Source organism: Culex quinquefasciatus, chromosome 3 (assembly GCF_015732765.1).
Source record: "Culex quinquefasciatus strain JHB chromosome 3, VPISU_Cqui_1.0_pri_paternal, whole genome shotgun sequence".
In the NCBI taxonomy this organism is placed as follows: Eukaryota; Metazoa; Arthropoda; class Insecta; order Diptera; family Culicidae; genus Culex; species Culex quinquefasciatus.
In genome coordinates, this window is record NC_051863.1 from 41,875,827 (window position 1) to 41,895,117 (window position 19,291).

Sequence of the window (19,291 nt, forward strand, 5' to 3'; positions counted from 1 at the left end):
AATTAACATAAATAATGTTATTTGTTGACAAATCACCATAAATCCAGTCTCCCAACTCCAAATAGGCATCCTTGACTGATTAAAAAAAGAATTTGGATTGAATATAAAGTTTACTAACTACTTAGTATAAAAGTTTATATAACTCTGGAAATTCTATATAAAACTTATCTAAACTTAATTTTGCAAACTTTTAATTCAACTAAATGTCAATATATTACCATATAATTGCTAAATAAACATTTTGGAGTGGGTATAACACCGTTTTGGGGGTATTTGTATCGATAGAATAGATTTTTCGTTGGAATTTCGTACCAACCCGGAATTACGTCGTAGGAAAATCCGCCGGCATCCGAACCGGTCCACGATTCACAAGTCAACCTATGTGGAATCGGAAAGGGCATAAAATTTCCGATCTTTTGATACCCAAACATCTACGTTTTCTTTAAAACCTACGTTTTTAAATACCTGGGCAAAAGTAAGTTTGATCCACGAGAACAAAATTACGAAATTCCATACATTTTTGGCAGGTTGCTCAAACGAAACCATAACAACGTTTTTGCTTAGGTATTTAAAAACGTAGGTTTTAAAGAAAACCTAGATGTTTGGGTATCAAAGATCGGAAAAGATTCCACATAGGTTGACTTGTGAATCGTGGACCGGTTCGATGCCGGCGGATTACGACGTAATTCCGGGTTGTACAACGAAAATCTATTCTATCGATACAAATACCCCAAAACGGTGTTATACCCACTCCAAAATGTTTATTTAGCAATTATATGGTAATATATTGACATTTAGTTGAATTAAAAGTTTGCAAAATTAAGTTTAGATAAGTTTATAAAATTAAGTATTAGTAAGTAATTCAATCCAAATAATCAGTCAAGATGCCTATTTGGAAGACTGGATTTATGGTGATTTGTCAACAAATAACATTATTTATGTTAATTTTTCGAAAGTACAAACTTTTGCACCTTTATTTTCGTAATAGTATTTGTTATATAACTTTTTATAGAAATCATCTTTTCATGAGTTTTTTGTAGCAAAATGTTTGGCATGAGTTTCTGAACAAAACGTAGTACTAGGTTCCTGTCAAACTTTAAATTGTTACATGTTTCATCACAAAATGTGCATAGTGCCCAAGGGGTGTAAATACTTTTTTTACATACTGTACATTCATAGCACAGACCATGAGTGAGCATTTAAAACAAATTTGACATCGATCGGCAATCCCGATAATTTTTTAGAACGATTTACTTTTTGCCTTTCTTACTATTTGCCTTTCTTACTAAAGAAAGGTACAGTCATCCCACATATTCGGAACACCCACAAATTCGGAACACTTTTATGATAATTTGTCAATAGCATGCCAAAGGTAGCTTTTCTGTCGAGTCTACTATTTTTAGAACCTTCATTTGGACATTATCTAGCTATTTCACTAGTAAAAGTAATACTTTTTGAACAAAAAAAATCATTCCAAGACTATTTTGTCCAGAGCAGCAAAACACTGCCTCCAAATGGCCTGTTTCATAATTGTGGGATGTTATTGTGCCTCCCACAATTGTGGAACACCTGAATTTAACTGATATTTTCACAAAAAAAGTTATCAAACCATGTATAATACATCACTAAGCTTGAGTTTCATTGGTTTCAGTGTGTGAAGTCATTATTTGGTAATAAATGTGTACTCCTGGAAAGATCCAAAGTTTGTTTACATTCGTAAGAAAAAAGTGTTCCGAATTTGTGGATTTCAAGGGTCAAAGTAATTCTTCAAAAACTTCATATAAAAGTTAAAATTTGCAGATGTTCGATACAGCATTCGAAAGATCGCAAGAAAAGCTTTCAAATGAAGGTAAAAGCGAATCATTATGTTCAATTATCGATTTGCTATGATTTTTTGAACATTGGCCGATCTGGAAACCGTTCCGAATATGTGGGATGACTGTATAGGTTTTAATTTATGGCTGGACGTCATTTTCATGATCGTAAATATGACGATTCAGCAAGAATTTTAAACGGAAAAATCGCTAAAAAATCACACTGCATCGATTTTTGACGCTTCGTCGCCAAGCAGTGGTGTCACGGTTCGCTTATGAGCGTATCATAACCACTCAATCGACGAACCTATCGGGTGAGCGCTTATCGAACGCTCAGAGCGGCGGGTTTGAACGGTTCGCGAACCAAAATTTCGATCATCATTTCTCTGCTCGCTTGCCGCTCCGCTCTGAACGGAGTAAAGAGAGCGTTCAGCGAATGGTTCGCCAACGGAGAATGTAGGCACTGATAGAAAAACTTATTTGTTTTTATTCTTCACTCCCACAAAATTGTTCAAATTTGTTCGCATTCGCATGGAGATGGTGATCTTAGCGGGTTGCAGACTGGATTTCTTCATGTATATGTGATGATTTTCCAGCCCAGGTTGCTTAGAAAATGATTAAAGGGAATTAAAACCAATTCTACCCGAACAGGACAGGCAGCACCATGAAAGCCATCCATTGCCGGCCGCTCCCATCTCCACCATTCATCGGGAGAGGAAAAAGGATTCGGAGCACGGGAAATGTTGATGCTTGACTTACTTAGAAAAAGGTAGCGAAACCGCAGGCTCTTTTCCCAACCCTATTGTGGAACTCGACCAAATTGACCGTTTGACCAAATTTGATCGAATTTAAACAACAGGGCTGCGTAAGCGTCGCGTGGAGTTGGTATTTGTGTAGGGTAAAGGTCTGGGAGTCGCTCTAAGCAAGCGATACGACCATTGGCATAAATGAGTTTAGATGGTGTGGCATTAATCTCAAGGTAAGCAATCGGATGCTGCTGTCGCCACAAAATTGTTCAAATTTGTTAATGATAAAGTTATCAAGGGACCATCCATAAACTACGAAGACATCTCAGGGTGAGTCCCCCCCCCCCACCCTTTTAACCACGTTCCATAGAAAAAAGGATTTAATTTGAATGGAAATTGTCCACGGGGGGGGGGGGGTTGAGATTTCCCAAAAAGTGTCCACGTTTGTGGATGGTCCCCAAGGTACTAGGGAGTCCTCTGTTGACCCAGGACATAACAACATAATATAAAAAAAAGTCTACCATACTCACTGGAGCTACGCGGGTATGATCTGTTGTCAAAATCATGAAATGTTTTTCTCTGAGTGCTGTTTTTTAGCTCTTCTTGCGAACCGCTCATTGATGGTCCCTCTTACTCACATTCGCGATGAGAGAGCAAGGGTTCATGCGAACCACGGCAGGCGTTCGGATCGTGGTTCGTTCGAGCTTGGTTCGCAATCATGAGCGAACCACACTTGAGCGTCATGACGTATCGTTTGAACCACGATTCGAGTGAGCGAACCGTGACACCACTGTCGCCAAGTCGACAAGTTGTCAAGTTGAGCTTCGAATACTGGAGCAAGAATGCTGGCGCATATAGCTTATGGCTCGAGATATACTCGTTTGTAGTTGCTTGTCTACCGATGTTTCCTACAAAATGTATGATATCGTAGCTTTTCGGTTTCTTTTGCCTTGTCCGTTTTCGCATAACTGCCCATTGTTTATGCAAAAACTTTTGTGACTTAGGACATTCATCCGGCTATAAACAATTTGTTTCTTCTGTGCTCCTAAAATCGCCTTTAAGTAGGCTTCATTTTGCCGTGATTTAGTAAGTTTATTGAACAGAGTTCATTGGATTCCAATGGGAGCTTTCTAAGCTTCTAAGCTTTATATCGTTTTCAAAGTTTTCAATGCTCGCGACGCCATTAGGTTTTACGCCGACTCGATTTGGAGATTAGAAGGAATGCACTGTTTACAAGGACTTAGCACAGTTCGATGCGGTCGTCGATTTTGTTCGGGAAAATTCGTCGACAATCGACGAAGACCATGTAAACAGTGCACACGTGCTGTCAAATGACGTCACGGCGTAAAACCTAATTAGGTTTTACAGCGTGACGTCACGAGCGCACACGCACACACATTTTTACTGAGACACACGTGCATAAAATGTAAACAGTGCAGCCAAGCTGTCAATTTTCTAACCTAAAAACCGAGTCGACGTAAAACCTAATAGAGGAGAAAACCAACTCGCGACCAAATTTTGAGGCTAGGAATTTTGACAGATATGATTTTCATAAAGTATTCGCCTCCTTTTCTCTCCCACAGAAAACTGGGGACAAAGTAGCTGTCAAACTAGTCGAAATGTTAAAGTCACTCACAAAATGAACTTTGAGTGATTTGAGTTCATTTCTGACGTCACGATTTCCTTCTCTATAGAGGAGAAAATCGTGACGTCAGAAATGAACTCAAATCACTCAAAGTTCATTTTGTGAGTGACTTTAACATTTTGGCCTAGTTTGACAGCTACCTCGTTCCCAGGTTTTTTGTGGGAGAGAAAAAGAGGCGAATACTTTATGAAAATCATACCTGTCAAAATTCCTAGCCTCAAATTTTGTCGCGAGTTTCTTTTCTCCTCTATAGAGGAGAAAACCGTCACGTCAGAAATGAACTCAAATCACTCAAAGTTCATTTTGTGAGTGACTTTAACATTTAGGCCTAGTTTGACAGCTACCTCGTTCCCAAGTTTTCTGTGGGAGAGAAAAGGAGGCGAATACTTTATGAAAATCATACCTGTCAAAATTCCTAGCCTCAACATTTTGTCGCGAGTTGCTTTTCTCCTCTATTGGCTATCTACCTAAGGTATCGCGATTGAGTGTGTAGTGGTGTGGTTGTAAGAATAGCTTTCTCTGACTCTCTCACTTTTGTAGATTCTGAATTGCTTAAACGTTTGTTTGATTAAAAATTTGTACGATTAAAAATATTCTTTTGGTGAAAATTGCTTTTTTCAATTTCTTCTGGAAAACACTCCATAATAGGTAATACCTTGCTTTCATCATAAGATTTTTTGTATCATGTCACTTTCATTTTTGCGGACGTTATAAATAAACAAAGTCGATGTTATGAATTGATAGAAGTTATATTCTTTAGTAAGAAAGGCTCTATCTCACCCCTGGTGGGATTAAATCGGGTTTTTTGAAAACTAATGATTGCAAATGAACTTGTGCAAAATGCATTTTAAAACACTTTTCCCATGCAAATGTTGAACTATGGCTTGTTATTTCAATACAGTCGACCCTCTGGCTGTCGATCTTCTCGATATCAATATTGCTCCATCTATCGATTAATTCTTCAGTCCCTTCAAACTGCATACTTCGATTGGCTTTATTCCTCGATATTTTCTCTTGCTTGAAGGATCTCTTCCTCGACGGTCCATTGGATTCTGTTTGCTTTAAAAATCTCTTCCGGTTGTCAATAATTTCACTTTCTCATGGCTTGCATAGACATTTTTCTTGGCGAAACGAAGCTTTGAAGGGTGTTTGACATTAGTTTGTTTTTGTTTGATGGATGTTGCCATGATTCTCTCCCATAGCTGGGTATCAAGAAAAAATATTTTCAATCGAGTCTTCATTTTGCATCGTTCTGTAAACTGATGATTCTCTTCCTCGACGGTCCCTTGGATATTGACAACCAGAGAGTCGACTGTATTTACATTTTTTATTATTTTTGCTCAAAACCAGTTAATTAAATGAAAGTAAATATTTTTGTTCAAAATTGTCATTGCCAGATTTGTGAGCACCTATGTTCAAAACCAAGATTGTTCATTTTTTGCATTTGGTCTGACAGTTTTGGTCTAACAGCTCTACCTTGGAGTTTGTTGTGGACATGGCGAGGGATAGGAAAAAATAGAAAGGCAAAACGTAATGATAGAAGGTGTTAAAAAAACGAAACTATTGGCACTACGCCCCCCGGGGCATGGCCTTCCTCTAACGTGGGATTTCTGCTCCAGCGCCTCTGACGAGACAGGAGAAACCAGAAACAGGAGAAGGTGTTAGTATAGGCCAAATACTACCAAAAACAAACATAAACTATAAAAGATAAATGCAAATTAAAGTACTAAGAATAAAACAATAAAAACATAAAACATTTGGAGATATGCATTTCTGCTCAAAAAAATTATCGAATTTCAGTACATTAATATAACTTAAAGCACCATGCGTTTCCAGCTAAGTGCACCAAGAAATCATTTCTATGGAGAAGCGCGGTACTTTAGGTTCAGTTAGCATCAGGGAAGGTATTTGCCGATGGGCCTCCAAAAAACTTTTTTAATTTATTTCCTTCCAGAAGGAATTTACTATAATCATGTATGGAGCACTACTACTAATGAACAACTTTGTAGAACATTGTTTTGTTCTAAACTGAATGCTGTTGACATTAGAGCGTAAACAAAAATCCCCTTACCATCGCGAGTGAGGGACGCCAATGGTGGCATTTTTAAAAATTGTTTACGCTCTAGCATCAACAGCATTCACTTTGGAACAAAACAATGTTCTATAAAATTGTTCGTTTGAACAAAATCTACAATAGCTTCAAACATTATTATAGTGAATTCTGTAACTGGAAGGTAATAAATCAAACGAGGGCTTCGCGGTGGTTTTTTGCCATTTGCCATCCCTGGTTAGCATCACAATATCAGAGATTTATCTATATCTAGAGTTTTTTTTCTATGGTTCTATAAGCTATGCAACTCCTTATGTTTATAGGACCTTTTTCTAATAAAACCCTAGATTTTTGTATTGAGCTACGATTTTTAAATGTCTTAGTATTTCATTAAGAGCCCTACTAATAACATTTATTTTGAAACGCGAAAATCGTTCAAAAACGCAAGTTTTTGGTACGCCCTAATTGCCAAACAAAAAAAAATACGGCTCTAAGTTTTTTGTTCAGAGAACTCCTATTCCTAATCCTGTTTCCATTGAAATTTGAAAGTTTAAAAAAACCTTAATTTTCAGTCCGATTCTGAAGGAAAGGCGACATAAACTTCAAAAATATATATTTTCGACGGCCTTACTTTGAAAAAAAATCAATGCGTTATAAATCAAACAAACATTTCAAAAAAGTAAACTCTGATGCCCTTATACGAGACGAAAATTTGGCACCAACCAACCCCAGCTTCGAATCGTTTCAAAAAATGACGCTCCAGAGTGTGGTTTTAAATTTCTTTCTCCAATCGAACTGGACCTGCAGGAATCGGAGAAGCAAAAGTGCTCGAGTGGTCTTCAAAGTTTGGCACCCGCTCCTTCTGTTTTTTTTTTTTGCCCTACCAGCCATCTCGAATTGATTTTCCAATTTCCACTACCCCCGTATTCCCTAAAACAAGCCGCCCAACTATCTTATTTCGCGCCAACAGTTTTGAGTGGCCAGCAGCAGCGGTTCAAGAGTGTTGAGAAGGGCTTAAGACTTGCGCTGCGGAGTTGAGGATGGCATATTCTGTGCTCTATAAAGTGCAACAAACAACAACAACGATGAATGCAGCTGAATAAGATGGATGATGAGAGGGATTTTGTTTCAAACCGAACAAGAAACTGGAAGTGCACTTTTGGTCCGAGTTTTTCCGAGACGATTTGCGGACGAGAAAAACTTAATGCGCTCTCCCTGGATCTCGAGAGAATCCTGCCACGATCAGTCGAGTGAAAATAATTGGTTTGTTTTGAACTCGATGTGATACAACGTTTAGGAATCATCAAGAACACTTGCTGCTGTTTGCAGATTTTGAAGTGGTATTACTTTTAAAATTATGGAATGGTTATCCCAGAATCACATTTTAATTATGCTTTTCAAAATAAATTGCAACTGAATCCTGTTATTTTCCACCACCTCTGTTGTTGCAAATCTATAAACACAAACGGCTAAACAACAAGAAGTACTCTTCTGCACGTTTTGCACATCTGTTTGTTTAGATTAATCATCAGGCTGCAATTTAACCATAATCATTAATACAGGGTATTTATTATCAACCCGGATCGCGATGTGATTTGATAACGGCAGCTCATTCTCTGCTGGGGGCTCAAGTGTTTTTGTTGACCAGAAAGGGGACTTGTTTGTAAATATGAACCTGCCACGCGATGTGTTGTGTTGTATTGAAATGTTGAGATGTAAAATGGTTTAACGGTTTCAAAAACATCCTTATTGCAGCTAGAAGGAAAATCAATCCAGGATACATAGAATCCTTTAAAAACTTTTTGCGAAATTTGAAAACGAAAAGTACACAGAAAAAAAAATTACGGTAATATTATATCTGGGAAGTGGTACATCTTTTATGACAGAAAAAAATGTGTAATTTTACCACTTTTCTGTTGTAGAGTTCGATTTAGAGTGTCGTTCCGTCGAGTCGCTTGATTTTGCGCGTTTATCGTCGGAATATTTTGGTGTTTTTTGGGATCGTATAGATTCCAGAGACAAGCAGACACTGAATTGGTGGGCTTGTTCCTTTAACACTGGAAGGCCCAACGCATGGCCAACTTACACGGACGCCCAAGCCTCCCAAAAAAAGGTGGAACGGTAACTTCAACTCGCTGGTTCTCGGGCATTACTCAACCAATCGGGACGATTCTTGTTTCCAGTGATTTGTAAGAATGTCTAGATAATTCTAGAACTTTGCAGAACTTAATTTGACCAAATCTGTAATTTCTGCGACCGAAAACATAGTTCCACCTTTTTTAAAACAACACCCTCCGCGGAATTTTCGGCGATTTTTTTTTACACGTGAAAAAAAAAAGGTGGAACGATGTTTTTGATCGCAAAAATTACAGAATTGATCAAATTAAGTTCTGCAAAGTTTTAGAATCATCTAGACATCCTAACAAATCACTGGAAAGAAGAATCATCTTGATTGGTTGAGTTATGCCCGAGGAGAACCATATAGTTGAAGTTACCGTTCCAACTTTTTTAAAGTCTTGGGCGTTGGAATGTTAAGGAACATTCTACTCGAATGATTCTTGAAATATGTGTTAGTCTATCTTATTAATTTTATTTAAATTTAATTTTCTACCCGGGTAGATGTTGTAGTTGAAATTTCGCGATCGTTTTTCTCGTTTGTCGAGATACTCATTACATCTAGGTTTCTTTTTTTATGATTGTAATTGTTTAATGAGAAGATTCTTTTTAAATTTCACGTCCCCTTAAACGTATCAAAAACTAAAAATGAATATAAATAGTTTTTTTTTTTTGCAAATCAAGTTTTAGTGACAAAAAGTTACATTAAAAATCTCTAATTTTTTTTAACCGTGTATCATTTACTCAGTGTAGTCCTTATCCATACCTACAACTTTGCCGAAGACACCAAATCGATCAAAAAATTTCTTCAAAAGATACAGGTTTTTAAATTTTCATGCATCATTTTTGTATGGACAGCTGCCAAATTTGAATGGAAAATTATATGGACAAGCTAATGATGCAAAATGGCTGCTTTGGGCATACCAAAGGCACCAAAAAAGTTTCAGCCGGATTAAAAAATACAAAAATTAAAATTAAAAAACGACTCTATTTTATTGTGTCCACAATATTTCTGGTTTTTCCAGAGCCAAAAAACAAATACTACCACCAGATGCAATGTGTTTTGCAGCAGGACACTTTTGGACAACTTATTTGCTACGATTGTAGCCGTAAAAAGAGCTCCAGGGTATCCCATAGCCGGCCGATGAACTTCGCAGCGGTTGAACGTTACGCCAAACTGATGTCTTTTTCTTGGCACCCAATAGATTGCCATTTACTTTCATTTTCGGTACTCGATTACATGGACGAGCCTTTGTAGGAGTGACCACTATCGGTGGTTCGGTGATCACATCGTGGTCAACTCCGCCATTCGGCAAAACTGTTGCGGCTGGCGTTTCAGTTTCTCCATAGTCATTTTGAGCCGTTGAAATTTTCTGGAATGATAAACAAAGTTGGGCATAATAACAACTGTTATTTTCTAAAATAAGATACCAATACCGCAAACAGTATAATCAAATATACAATTTTAAGATTACCAAACGCCATTCTAGATGAAAGTTTCAAATCATACTGAGGTGTTATTCGGTGTTAAATTGAATATAAGCGCAATGTCGTTCATTAAAAAATCATTATTTTGTCCATTACGAATGAACACATGATTTATAAAAGTAGAACGAATGCTTTAACGATGTCATTAACTATTTTTGAATTCATCGAAATAAAAAAAAATCCGGTAGATTATATTTAACACCTCTATTTTGTTAAGTCGCAGTAAGAAAAGTTGCCTAATTATAATATTACAGACATTCTGTAAGTTTCGCTGATAGTAAAATTTGAAAGCAACCGAGACTCTTCTCTCACTTTCACGACCAAAATGTAAAGTTAAAGTTCAAAGAAAGAGTTTCAAGGTGTTCTGAAGAATTTCTATCTCACTTATACCTAATATCTTTTAAAATCCATCAATCAACAATAAAACGGCCAATTTGAGTGTTCAGAAACTCTCCACGCCAATTTAAAACTTAATACTTGAGTGATTAAGGAAGGACTTTTGTGAACAGCTGTTTCCAATCTAACAACCCAATAAAAAATCAAGAATTAACGAAAATTAAGTCCCTACTGCCAGCGCCACTATGCTACTTAAACGGGGTGACTTTGATAGCCGGGGTGACTTTGATAGGTTTGCGATTTTTCCGCACAATGAAGAGTACAATTAAAATACGTAAGGAATGGTTTTGAAACATACTGACCATGGTAGAGAAGTGTTCAAAGTACCTCAAGAAGAACTTTTCATAAAATTTTGACAAGTTTAAAAAGTCAGTTAACTATAGTTAAGAAAATGTTGATGAATGTCATTATTTTAAACTTCTCAAAGTGTCATGATTTTCTCAATGAACATGATTTTTAATCGGAAAACGGAATGAATTTTCGGATTCTTTGGACAATTTTCCATTAGGAGAAGGTTAAAAATGTTGGTAAAAATAAATAATATGTGTCTTTGAAACACAATTATAAAAACTCTCTAAACTTATAGGGGTAATTCTCCGCCAACTCACACAGCAGTTGCCCCGACCCCTCTTTGATTTGCGTGAAGGGGTAACTTTTGTCCCTGATCACGAATCCGAGGTCCGTTTTTTTGATATCTCGTGACGGAGGGGCGGTACGACCCCTTCCATTTTTGAACATGCGAAAAAAGAGGTGTTTTTCAATAATTTGCAGCCTGAAACGGTGATGAGATAGAAATTCGGTGTCAAAGGGACTTTTATGTAAAATTAGACGCCCAATTTGATGGCGTACTCAGAATTCCGAAAAAAAGTATTTTTCATCGAAAAAAATACTAAAAAAGTTTTAAAAATTCTCCCTTTTTCCGTTACTCGACAGTAAACAATTTTGGAACATGTCATTTTATGGGAAATTTAACTTTTCGAATCTACATTGTCCCAGAAGGGTCATTTTTTCATTTAGAACAAAATTTTTTCAATTTTTCAATTCAATTCAGTTTTTATTAAGTAAATAATCAATTCACAATTTTCTTTGCAATTAAACCTAATAGAGATTTGGAGGTCCTTTCAGCTATGTGTTGATAAATTTGTCTTTCGACACAATTGGTTATTCTAAAGGCTAATCACAAGTAGGAAAAAGTTCAGGAAAAAAAAACCTACAAAATTGCTATAGAAAGGGGATAGTTAGAGGAAAACTTAAAGCTAGATCACAGAATGATTTTGTCTGTTGACGCCGAAAAGCAGCGCTGCACGAGGCAGCTTATCCGTTGTAAACGAATTTGATCATGAGCTCTCCCAGAGCCATGAACTGTTCTGCCTTGTTCCGGCAGGCACGAAAACGAGTTAACATTTCCCCGCGAGGGCGAAAACTCTGGCAGAGTGAATAGGTCATCTCCGGACACAGCTGCTTGTTCCGGAACTGTACCGCTCGCCGCGGTCACGCTTGCGTAGGAACCTCCCCAGCCGGGAGGAATCGCTGGAGTAATCCGATCTGCCGCGCCTTGTCCAGCTACAGGAACGGTTGGGCTTAATCTTGGAGGCGGCCGGGTCGCTGGAAGCTTCTTTTTCTTCTTAGCCTGCTCCTCGAGGTATGCTTTACGTGCGGCACAGCCACGGAAGTTCGCTGTATGGTTGCCATCGCAGTTCGCGCACTTGACAAGCGATCGGTGCTGCTGAGCGTCGCTTTCACTCAGCCTCGCTTTCTGGGGAAGTTTGCACTTCTCCGTGAAATGCATTTCGCCGCACTTGACGCAGCGCGGCGGGAGGTTGCAATTTCTTGAGCCGTGGCCGAATTTTTGGCAACGGTGGCATTGGGCTGCGTCTGTCGAATTCTTTGAGAAATACCTCCAAGTCACCCAGAAACCGTCCAACGTTTTTTTCCGTCGGAGATCCTGGAGCTTGACGGTACCACGATCGAAGTAGAGTAGGTACAGCACGTGAGTACCTGTGACCGTAGTCGTTCTTGAGAGCACCTTGATGTCCCGGGGGTGAACGTTTACGTCGGCAAGGTGCCCAGCCAGGTCCTCCACTGGCCGGTCCGTGTACCCTTGCAGGACTATTTTAACCGGCACCGTTTCAGCCGGATCGAATGTGAAGTATTTCACGTTGTGTGTTTTGAGGACCATCAACACTTTATCGTAATTCGCTCTTAACAACGTGATCACTTGCACATTCTTCTTACCGATCTTCAAACAGTAGGTTTGACCCTCCAGTAGCTCGTCCACATGATCTGCTAGTGTGTCGACGACAAATATCGGCGGAGGTCTTCTTTCCTTCGCCGCAGTTTTGCTGGTTCCAGCTTTCTTCGACCCGCGTGCAGGGTCGTCGTCGTCGTCGCTACTGCTGGTGCTGCAGTCGTCTTTATTGTCCTCATCGTCACCACTCAGCGGCTCGAACTCGTTGCGTGTGGGGACGGGGGTGACGGAGGGGACGCCGGAGGCCTGCCGGCCTGCCTTAGCTGTCTTCACACGTAGCTGGTACGGGCTGCGATAGTGTGGATGCAGCTTTGTTTTGTCAATGCCTTCTAAAGCTGTCGCCGCGGTGGAAGGCTTGAGTTGACTATTGGCCGGATTGTTTTTAGTAATCCGGCCAGGAGACGGGTTCCGCGAGGTCCCCGGTGCTGCACTCGAGTTGCCATGCCTAGCGCCACGCTTGGGCATCTCCGGGCGGCAAGTTCGCGATTAAACACTTCACCCGCGGCGTGAAAAAGTTGAAAATTTAACGGAGCACTAAAATTGTGTTATGGCTGGCTCCAACGTAGGTAGCCCGATGATGGAAGTATAATCAACTGAACAAAATTTTTCATTTTAAAATTTCGTGTTTTTTTTAACTTTGCAGGGTTATTTTTTAGAGTGTAACAATGTTCTACAAAATTGTGAAGAAGACAATTACAAAAATTTTGATATACAGACATAAGGGGTTTGCTTATAAACATCACGAGTTATCGTGATTTTACGAAAAAAAAGTTTTGAAAAAGTTGGTCGTCATCGATCATGGCCGTTCATGGTCACCCGCGACAGACACGGACGACGAAACAAAGAGAAACGCAAAAAGTAACTTTTTCAAAACTTTTTTTCGTAAAATCGCAATAACTCGTGATGTTTATAAGCAAACCCCTTATGTCTATATATCAAATTTTTTGTAATTGTCTGCTCTACAACTTTGTAGAACATTGTTACACTCTAAAAAATAACCCTGCAAAGTTAGAAAAAACACGAAATTTTAAAATGAAAAATTTTGTTCTAAAGAAAAAAAATGACCCTTCTGGGTCAATGTAGATTCGAAAAGTACATTAAATTTCCCATAAAATGACATGTTCCAAAATTTGTTACTGTCGAGTAACGGAAAATGGGAGAATTTTTAAAACTTTTTTAGTGTTTTTTTCGATGAAGAATACGTTTTTTCGGAATTCTGAGTACGCCATCAAATCGGGCGTCTAATTTTACATTAAAGTCCCTTTGACACCAAATTTCTATCTCATCACCGTTTCAGGCTGCAAATTATTGAAAAACACCTCTTTTTTCGCATGTTCAAAAATGGAAGGGGTCGTACCGCCCCTCCGTCACGAAATATCAAAAAACGGACCTCGGATTCGTGATCAGGGACAAAAGTTACCCCTTAGGACAAAGTTTCACGCAAATCGAAGAGGGGTCGGGGCAACTTTTCTCGATTTCGTGTGAGTTGGTAGAGAATTACCCATATGTAAAATCCATTTTAAATCCTTTGTCACGAGATTCATGTGGCGGGTTTTCCAGCTGTAAAAATAGTTAGTTAGCACGAAACCCGGATCATACATGGAGATTTTCAGAAAAGTTCCAATTTTTTGAAAAATCAACTTGGTTCTTAATGCAAAATCAAATTTGCAATCGAAAAGTATTTTACAGATTTTTTGATGGAGTGCACCTTTTTCAACATAAAGCCAATTACACCTTAATTTTAACTGAAAAAATACAAGTTTTTCATTTTTTTTAAATAGTGTCCTTTTATTTTTTGTACCAATATCTCAGAAACTAATGGGTTCATTTTAAATGTTAAAAATTAAACATCTGTGAAATCTTATGAGCGTTGGTAGCGTTCTTTTATTACTAAACGCAGTTGGGGGAGGGAGGGGGTCGAAGGCCGTGTTAAGTAGAGATCCTAAACAGGGAGACTGGACGAAGTGAATTTGACGTACCCAAACAGACGCGAGTTTGACGTATCCAAACGAGCATTTGCCTTTACGCCCAGCAAAACTCATCAGTGTTGCCAAGCTCAAAACATACGTTGCCAGATCGATTTAGCAAGCTTAGACCAGTCTCCCTGTTTAGGGTCTCTAGTGTTAAGCTCCATAAATTTTTTTTCAAAATTTGCATGGAAATTTTGTTACGAGGGAAGAGGGGGTTAATAATCCTAATTTTTGCGTTACGTAATAAACGTACTCTCCCTTTTCGAAATATAAATAAAAAAGAAATAAAAAATATAAATTTTGGGATCAAGACATAAATTTTAACAATGTTAAATATTTAGTTATCGCTCTGTAAATTACTGTGGGTCTCGTGGCGCAGGGGTAGCGGCTTCGGCTGCCGATCCCGATGATGCTATGAGACGCGGGTTCGATTCCCGCCTTATCCACTGAGCTTCTATCGGATGGTGAAGTAAAACGTCGGTCCCGGTTTCTCCTGTCTCGTCAGAGGCGCTGGAGCAGAAATCCCACGTTAGAGGAAGGCCATGCCCCGGGGGGCGTAGTGCCAATAGTTTCGTTTTCTGTAAATTACTAATAATATCAAGCAAAACAATATAAATGGGCCAATGTTGAAGTGTAAACAAAGAGTCTATCCTGCTCACGTCAGTTGATGTTTACGTAAGGAACGAGCAGGATGGCCTCTTTGTTTACACTTCAACATTGGCCAAATTTACATTGTTATGCTTGATATAATCAAAAATTAAGCTTATTTTTCAAATTAGTAAAGCAAAAATAATCACAAAATGCTTAAAATATGCAAAAAAAATAGCCAAAAAAATAAATGACGTTTCTTCGGACTGGGTTACTCTGTGGTTATGCCACTAGAAATAAAAATCCACTCAAAAATAAATAACCCGATTTTAAAACATCTTAAATAAATAAAAAAATAATTTTTATTTTAAATCACCCTACCGTGCAGCCACCCTCTTTAACTAAACTCAACGAATATGCGCACGCCCATGATCTCCCCCTTCGTCAAGTTTCCAAAACGTCAAACGAATCAACACGCGGTTTTGTTTACGTTCGTTTTTGGTCGTGCGTTCCATCGCTCGGTCGCAGTTTCGGTGCATTTTAGTGCAGAAAATCGTGCTAATCCACCATGGGCAAATCCAAGGCGCACCGAATAAAGGGCCTGAGTGCCCCGAAGCAGTCCCTGGGCGACCAAATCACCGAAGGCCGGGTGTCCAAGAAGCAAAAGTCGAGCAAGTTTCGGCTGCGCGCCGAGGAGGAAGAGTTTGTCGACGCCAAAACGAGCCAGCGCATCCTGAAGCAGGCCCGGAAGCAGCAAGCGGAGCTGAACCTGCTGGGCGGCGATTCGTTCGGGCCGTCGCTGTCCGAGTCGGTGGCGCTGAGTGAGGGAACCAGCAAGCGGCAGAAGCACCGGCTGGGTCGTGCGGGGGGAGATTCCTCGGACGAGTCGGATGAGGAGTTCCGCGAGGAGGGTGATGTCGACGGGCAAGACTTTTTCGACGACATCAAGATCAACGAGGAGGACGAGCGCGCGCTGGAGATGTTTCAGAACAAGTGAGATTCTTTGAGATGACTTTGTAGAAGAATTTGAAAAACTCAGGTTTTTACTTTTAGGAACGGCGTCAAGACACGCACGCTGGCCGATATCATCATGGACAAAATCACCGAGAAGCAGACGGAAATTCAGACTCAGTTTTCCGACAACGGTTCGCTGAAGATGGAGGAGGTCGACGAACGGGTCCGGGAAATGTACGAAGGCGTTCGGGATGTGCTGAAGCGCTACCGAAGTGGCCGCGTCCCGAAAGCGTTCAAAATCATCCCCAAGCTGCGCAACTGGGAGCAGATCCTGTTCATCACGGAACCGCAAAACTGGAGTGCCGCCGCCATGTTCCAAGCGACGCGGATATTTTCCTCCGGTCTGACCCAGTACATGGCCCAGCGGTTCTACAATCTGGCCCTGCTGCCGCGCGTCCGTGACGACCTGGCCGAGTACCACAAGCTCAACTTCTACCTGTACCGTGCGCTCAAGAAAGCCCTCTTCAAGCCGGCCGCCTTCATGAAGGGCATCATCCTGCCGCTGCTCGAGTCCGGCGATTGCACGCTCCGCGAGGCCATCATCTTCGGCAGCATCATCAGCTCGACGACCATCCCGGTCCTGCACACCTCCGCCTGTTTACTCAAGATTTGCGAAATGGAATACTCGGGCGCCAACTCGATCTTCATCCGGATCATCCTGGACAAGCGGTACGCGCTGCCCTACCGAGTCGTGGACGCGGTCGTCTTTCACTTCCTGCGCTTCGAGCAGGACAAGCGCGAGCTGCCCACGCTGTGGCACAACGCACTGCTCACCTTCGCCCAGCGCTACAAGAACGACATCTCCTCGGAGCAGCGGGACGCGCTGCTGCAGCTTCTGAAGTAAGTCTTATTGACGTGCCACCCCAGTAACAATGTTAACCTCTGTTGTTTTTTTTGTCTGTTTCAGGAAAAAGTCCCACGCCAAAATCACGCCGGAGATTCGGCGCGAGCTGGTGGCGGCCCGGTGCCGTGACATCGAGGGTGGCGACAGCCTGGTGCACGAAGCCGACATGGAGTACAAGGAGGACACCGACTATGCGCCGATGGAGGACGCCGCGAGTGGGCCGTCCGGAAAGTCTGCGAAGGTTGAGGATGAGGAAATGGAGGATGACGACGACGAAGAAGATGATGATGAAAGTGATGAGGAAGAGTTGTAGGGTGAAAGAGGAAAACAAGTTTGTTTTTCTGTACAATTATGTCTTTATTGCTACATACTGTATTTAGGCAAATACATCTGAGTTACTGTGGATACAAAAACTACACCTTGAATTGAGTTCGTTACACATTTTCCCTAACACTAATAGAGTTGAAAGAAACTGGAATAACTGCGACACAAGCACTGCTGCAAGTAGGAAAAAACAAGCGTTTGCTGTTTTTTAACTTTCGGTTATTCTAAACTGTTTCTATTTTAGTGTGAGCAAAATTTGCGGCTCATTTTCCTGTAATGTTCTTCTGTGAAATTCAACGGACAATTTTCAAACTTGTTTTTGTTCTGCAAATAATTTATTTTAATCTGAATATTATTTTAGTCTTTCCTTTTTAAAATGTTCACAAGAATCTTCAACACATACAAAATACCATATATTTTCTCATATTCATGTAATATTTTTTGTTCAAATTTTCACGGGAATAGAATTACCTACCGGGACTCGCGGACGCGCGCGCACCGGGCCGGACGAATAAGTCGTAGTAGTTGGTAGAGTGAGTGCATTTTCGGACTTATCAATACGCGCTAGAAGTAGTGAGCAGACAAAGAGATATGACTTGTTTTTTTTTTTTGCTTTATTTGCGAAAGAGTGGGCGGCATCGTTTGGTTTGGTTCAAGTTAAACATTTTAGAATTTTTAAGGTTCGGGGGGTAGCAAGATGAAGAAAAACTAAAAATAAAGCAAGCAAATGAGAGAGAGAAAAAACTATCTAATAAAGAATGTGTTTCAATTCTTGGAATTCTTTTGAAAAACATGCAAACAAAATGTGCCGAAATTTTAGTGGAATAATTGGTTTTTGAATAACTTAATTCTCGTTCTCATCATATTTTCAGGATTGCACATCCCAAAAGTGATAACATTTTTTTTTTCGGAGAATCTGGCGCCCCAAAATGATAAAAAAAAAAAAAACAAAATAAAATAAAAAGTTACCGTAAACCGGGGTGACTTTGATAGGATTTCAATTTGTTTTTAGAATATTTTCCAACAGGTAAGGTTTTTCTCAAGATTATTATTTTTAAAACATGTACTGGGGTAGGCCACACAAAGTCCATGCACTATTTTGGAAAAAAAGTTTTTTCAATAGTGTTTAGAAAAATAGTTACGTTAAAAATTCTTGGTTTTAATTCCGGGGTGACTTTGATAGTCATAGTTTTTCTTGTTAAAATCATATTTAAGATGTTCAAACTTTATTTGTACGTTAAATGTACCATCACTAAAGTAGCTGATATAGTTTGTAAGAAAAAAATCAATGTTTATATTAAGTTAACTAAGTTTATAAGCTTTTAACAAAATACATATGAATTTTAGGTAAAATTGTTAAAAAGTCGGAACTTTGCCTGAAATTTGTTAAAAATAGTTTTGTTTATAAAATTATCGATTTATATTGCATTTTATACTGAATTCGAAGCACGAATCACAAGTTTTTACATTTTACATGAAATTTGTTCAACTGAATTTGCCTATAAATTTGGAGATTTTTTCTAATTGTGTTTCAAAAACACATATTATTTATTTTTTACAAACTTTTTTAACCTTCTCCTAGTGGAAAATTGTCCAAAGCATTCGAAAATGTATTCCGTTTTCCGATTAAAAATCATGGTCATTGGGAAAATCATGACACTTTGAGAAGTTTAAAAAAATGACTTTCATCCACATTTTCTTAACTATAGTTAACTAACTTTATAAACATTTCAAAAATTTATGAAAAGTTCTTCATGAGGTACTTTGAACACTTCTCTACCACGGTCAGTATGTTTCTGAACCATTGCTTACGTATTCCAATTGAGCTCTTCATTTTGCGGAAAAATCGCAAACCTATCAAAGTCACCCCGTTTTACGGTAATCAAAACATCAATTTGATTAGTATTTTTTCAACAAATGTTTATATCTGAGAAAAAGACAAAAATTTACGTTACGTTACGAATGGTGCACGTCCGAAATGTCAAAATCACGCAGTGGTACCAACATTTAAAAAAAATTGTGACAGTAATCCCTTGGGAAACTTTTTTG

The 19,291-nt window shown here is 39.3% G+C and overlaps 2 protein-coding genes across 3 annotated transcripts in view; one reads left to right on the top strand and one right to left on the bottom strand.

Annotated features, from left to right (window-relative positions):
• Nucleotides 1-15,520: 15,520 nt before the first annotated feature.
• On the top strand, nt 15,521-17,340 carry LOC6043480 (bystin). Its single transcript, XM_038259836.1, has 3 exons — nt 15,521-16,053; nt 16,114-16,914; nt 16,982-17,340. The coding sequence occupies exons 1-3, from the start codon at nt 15,629-15,631 to the stop codon at nt 17,229-17,231; spliced, it is 1,476 nt and encodes a 491-aa protein (XP_038115764.1). The 5' UTR covers nt 15,521-15,628; the 3' UTR covers nt 17,232-17,340.
• Nucleotides 17,255-19,291, bottom strand: part of LOC6043492 (secretory carrier-associated membrane protein 2) — a 34,003-nt gene continuing 31,966 nt past the window's right edge. For both annotated transcript variants that reach the window (XM_038259838.1, XM_038259837.1), the window contains one exon: nt 17,255-17,806. In XM_038259838.1, coding sequence (XP_038115766.1) covers nt 17,797-17,806 — 10 coding nt within the window. In that variant the 3' untranslated portion in view covers nt 17,255-17,796. The remainder of the gene's footprint in view (nt 17,807-19,291) is intronic.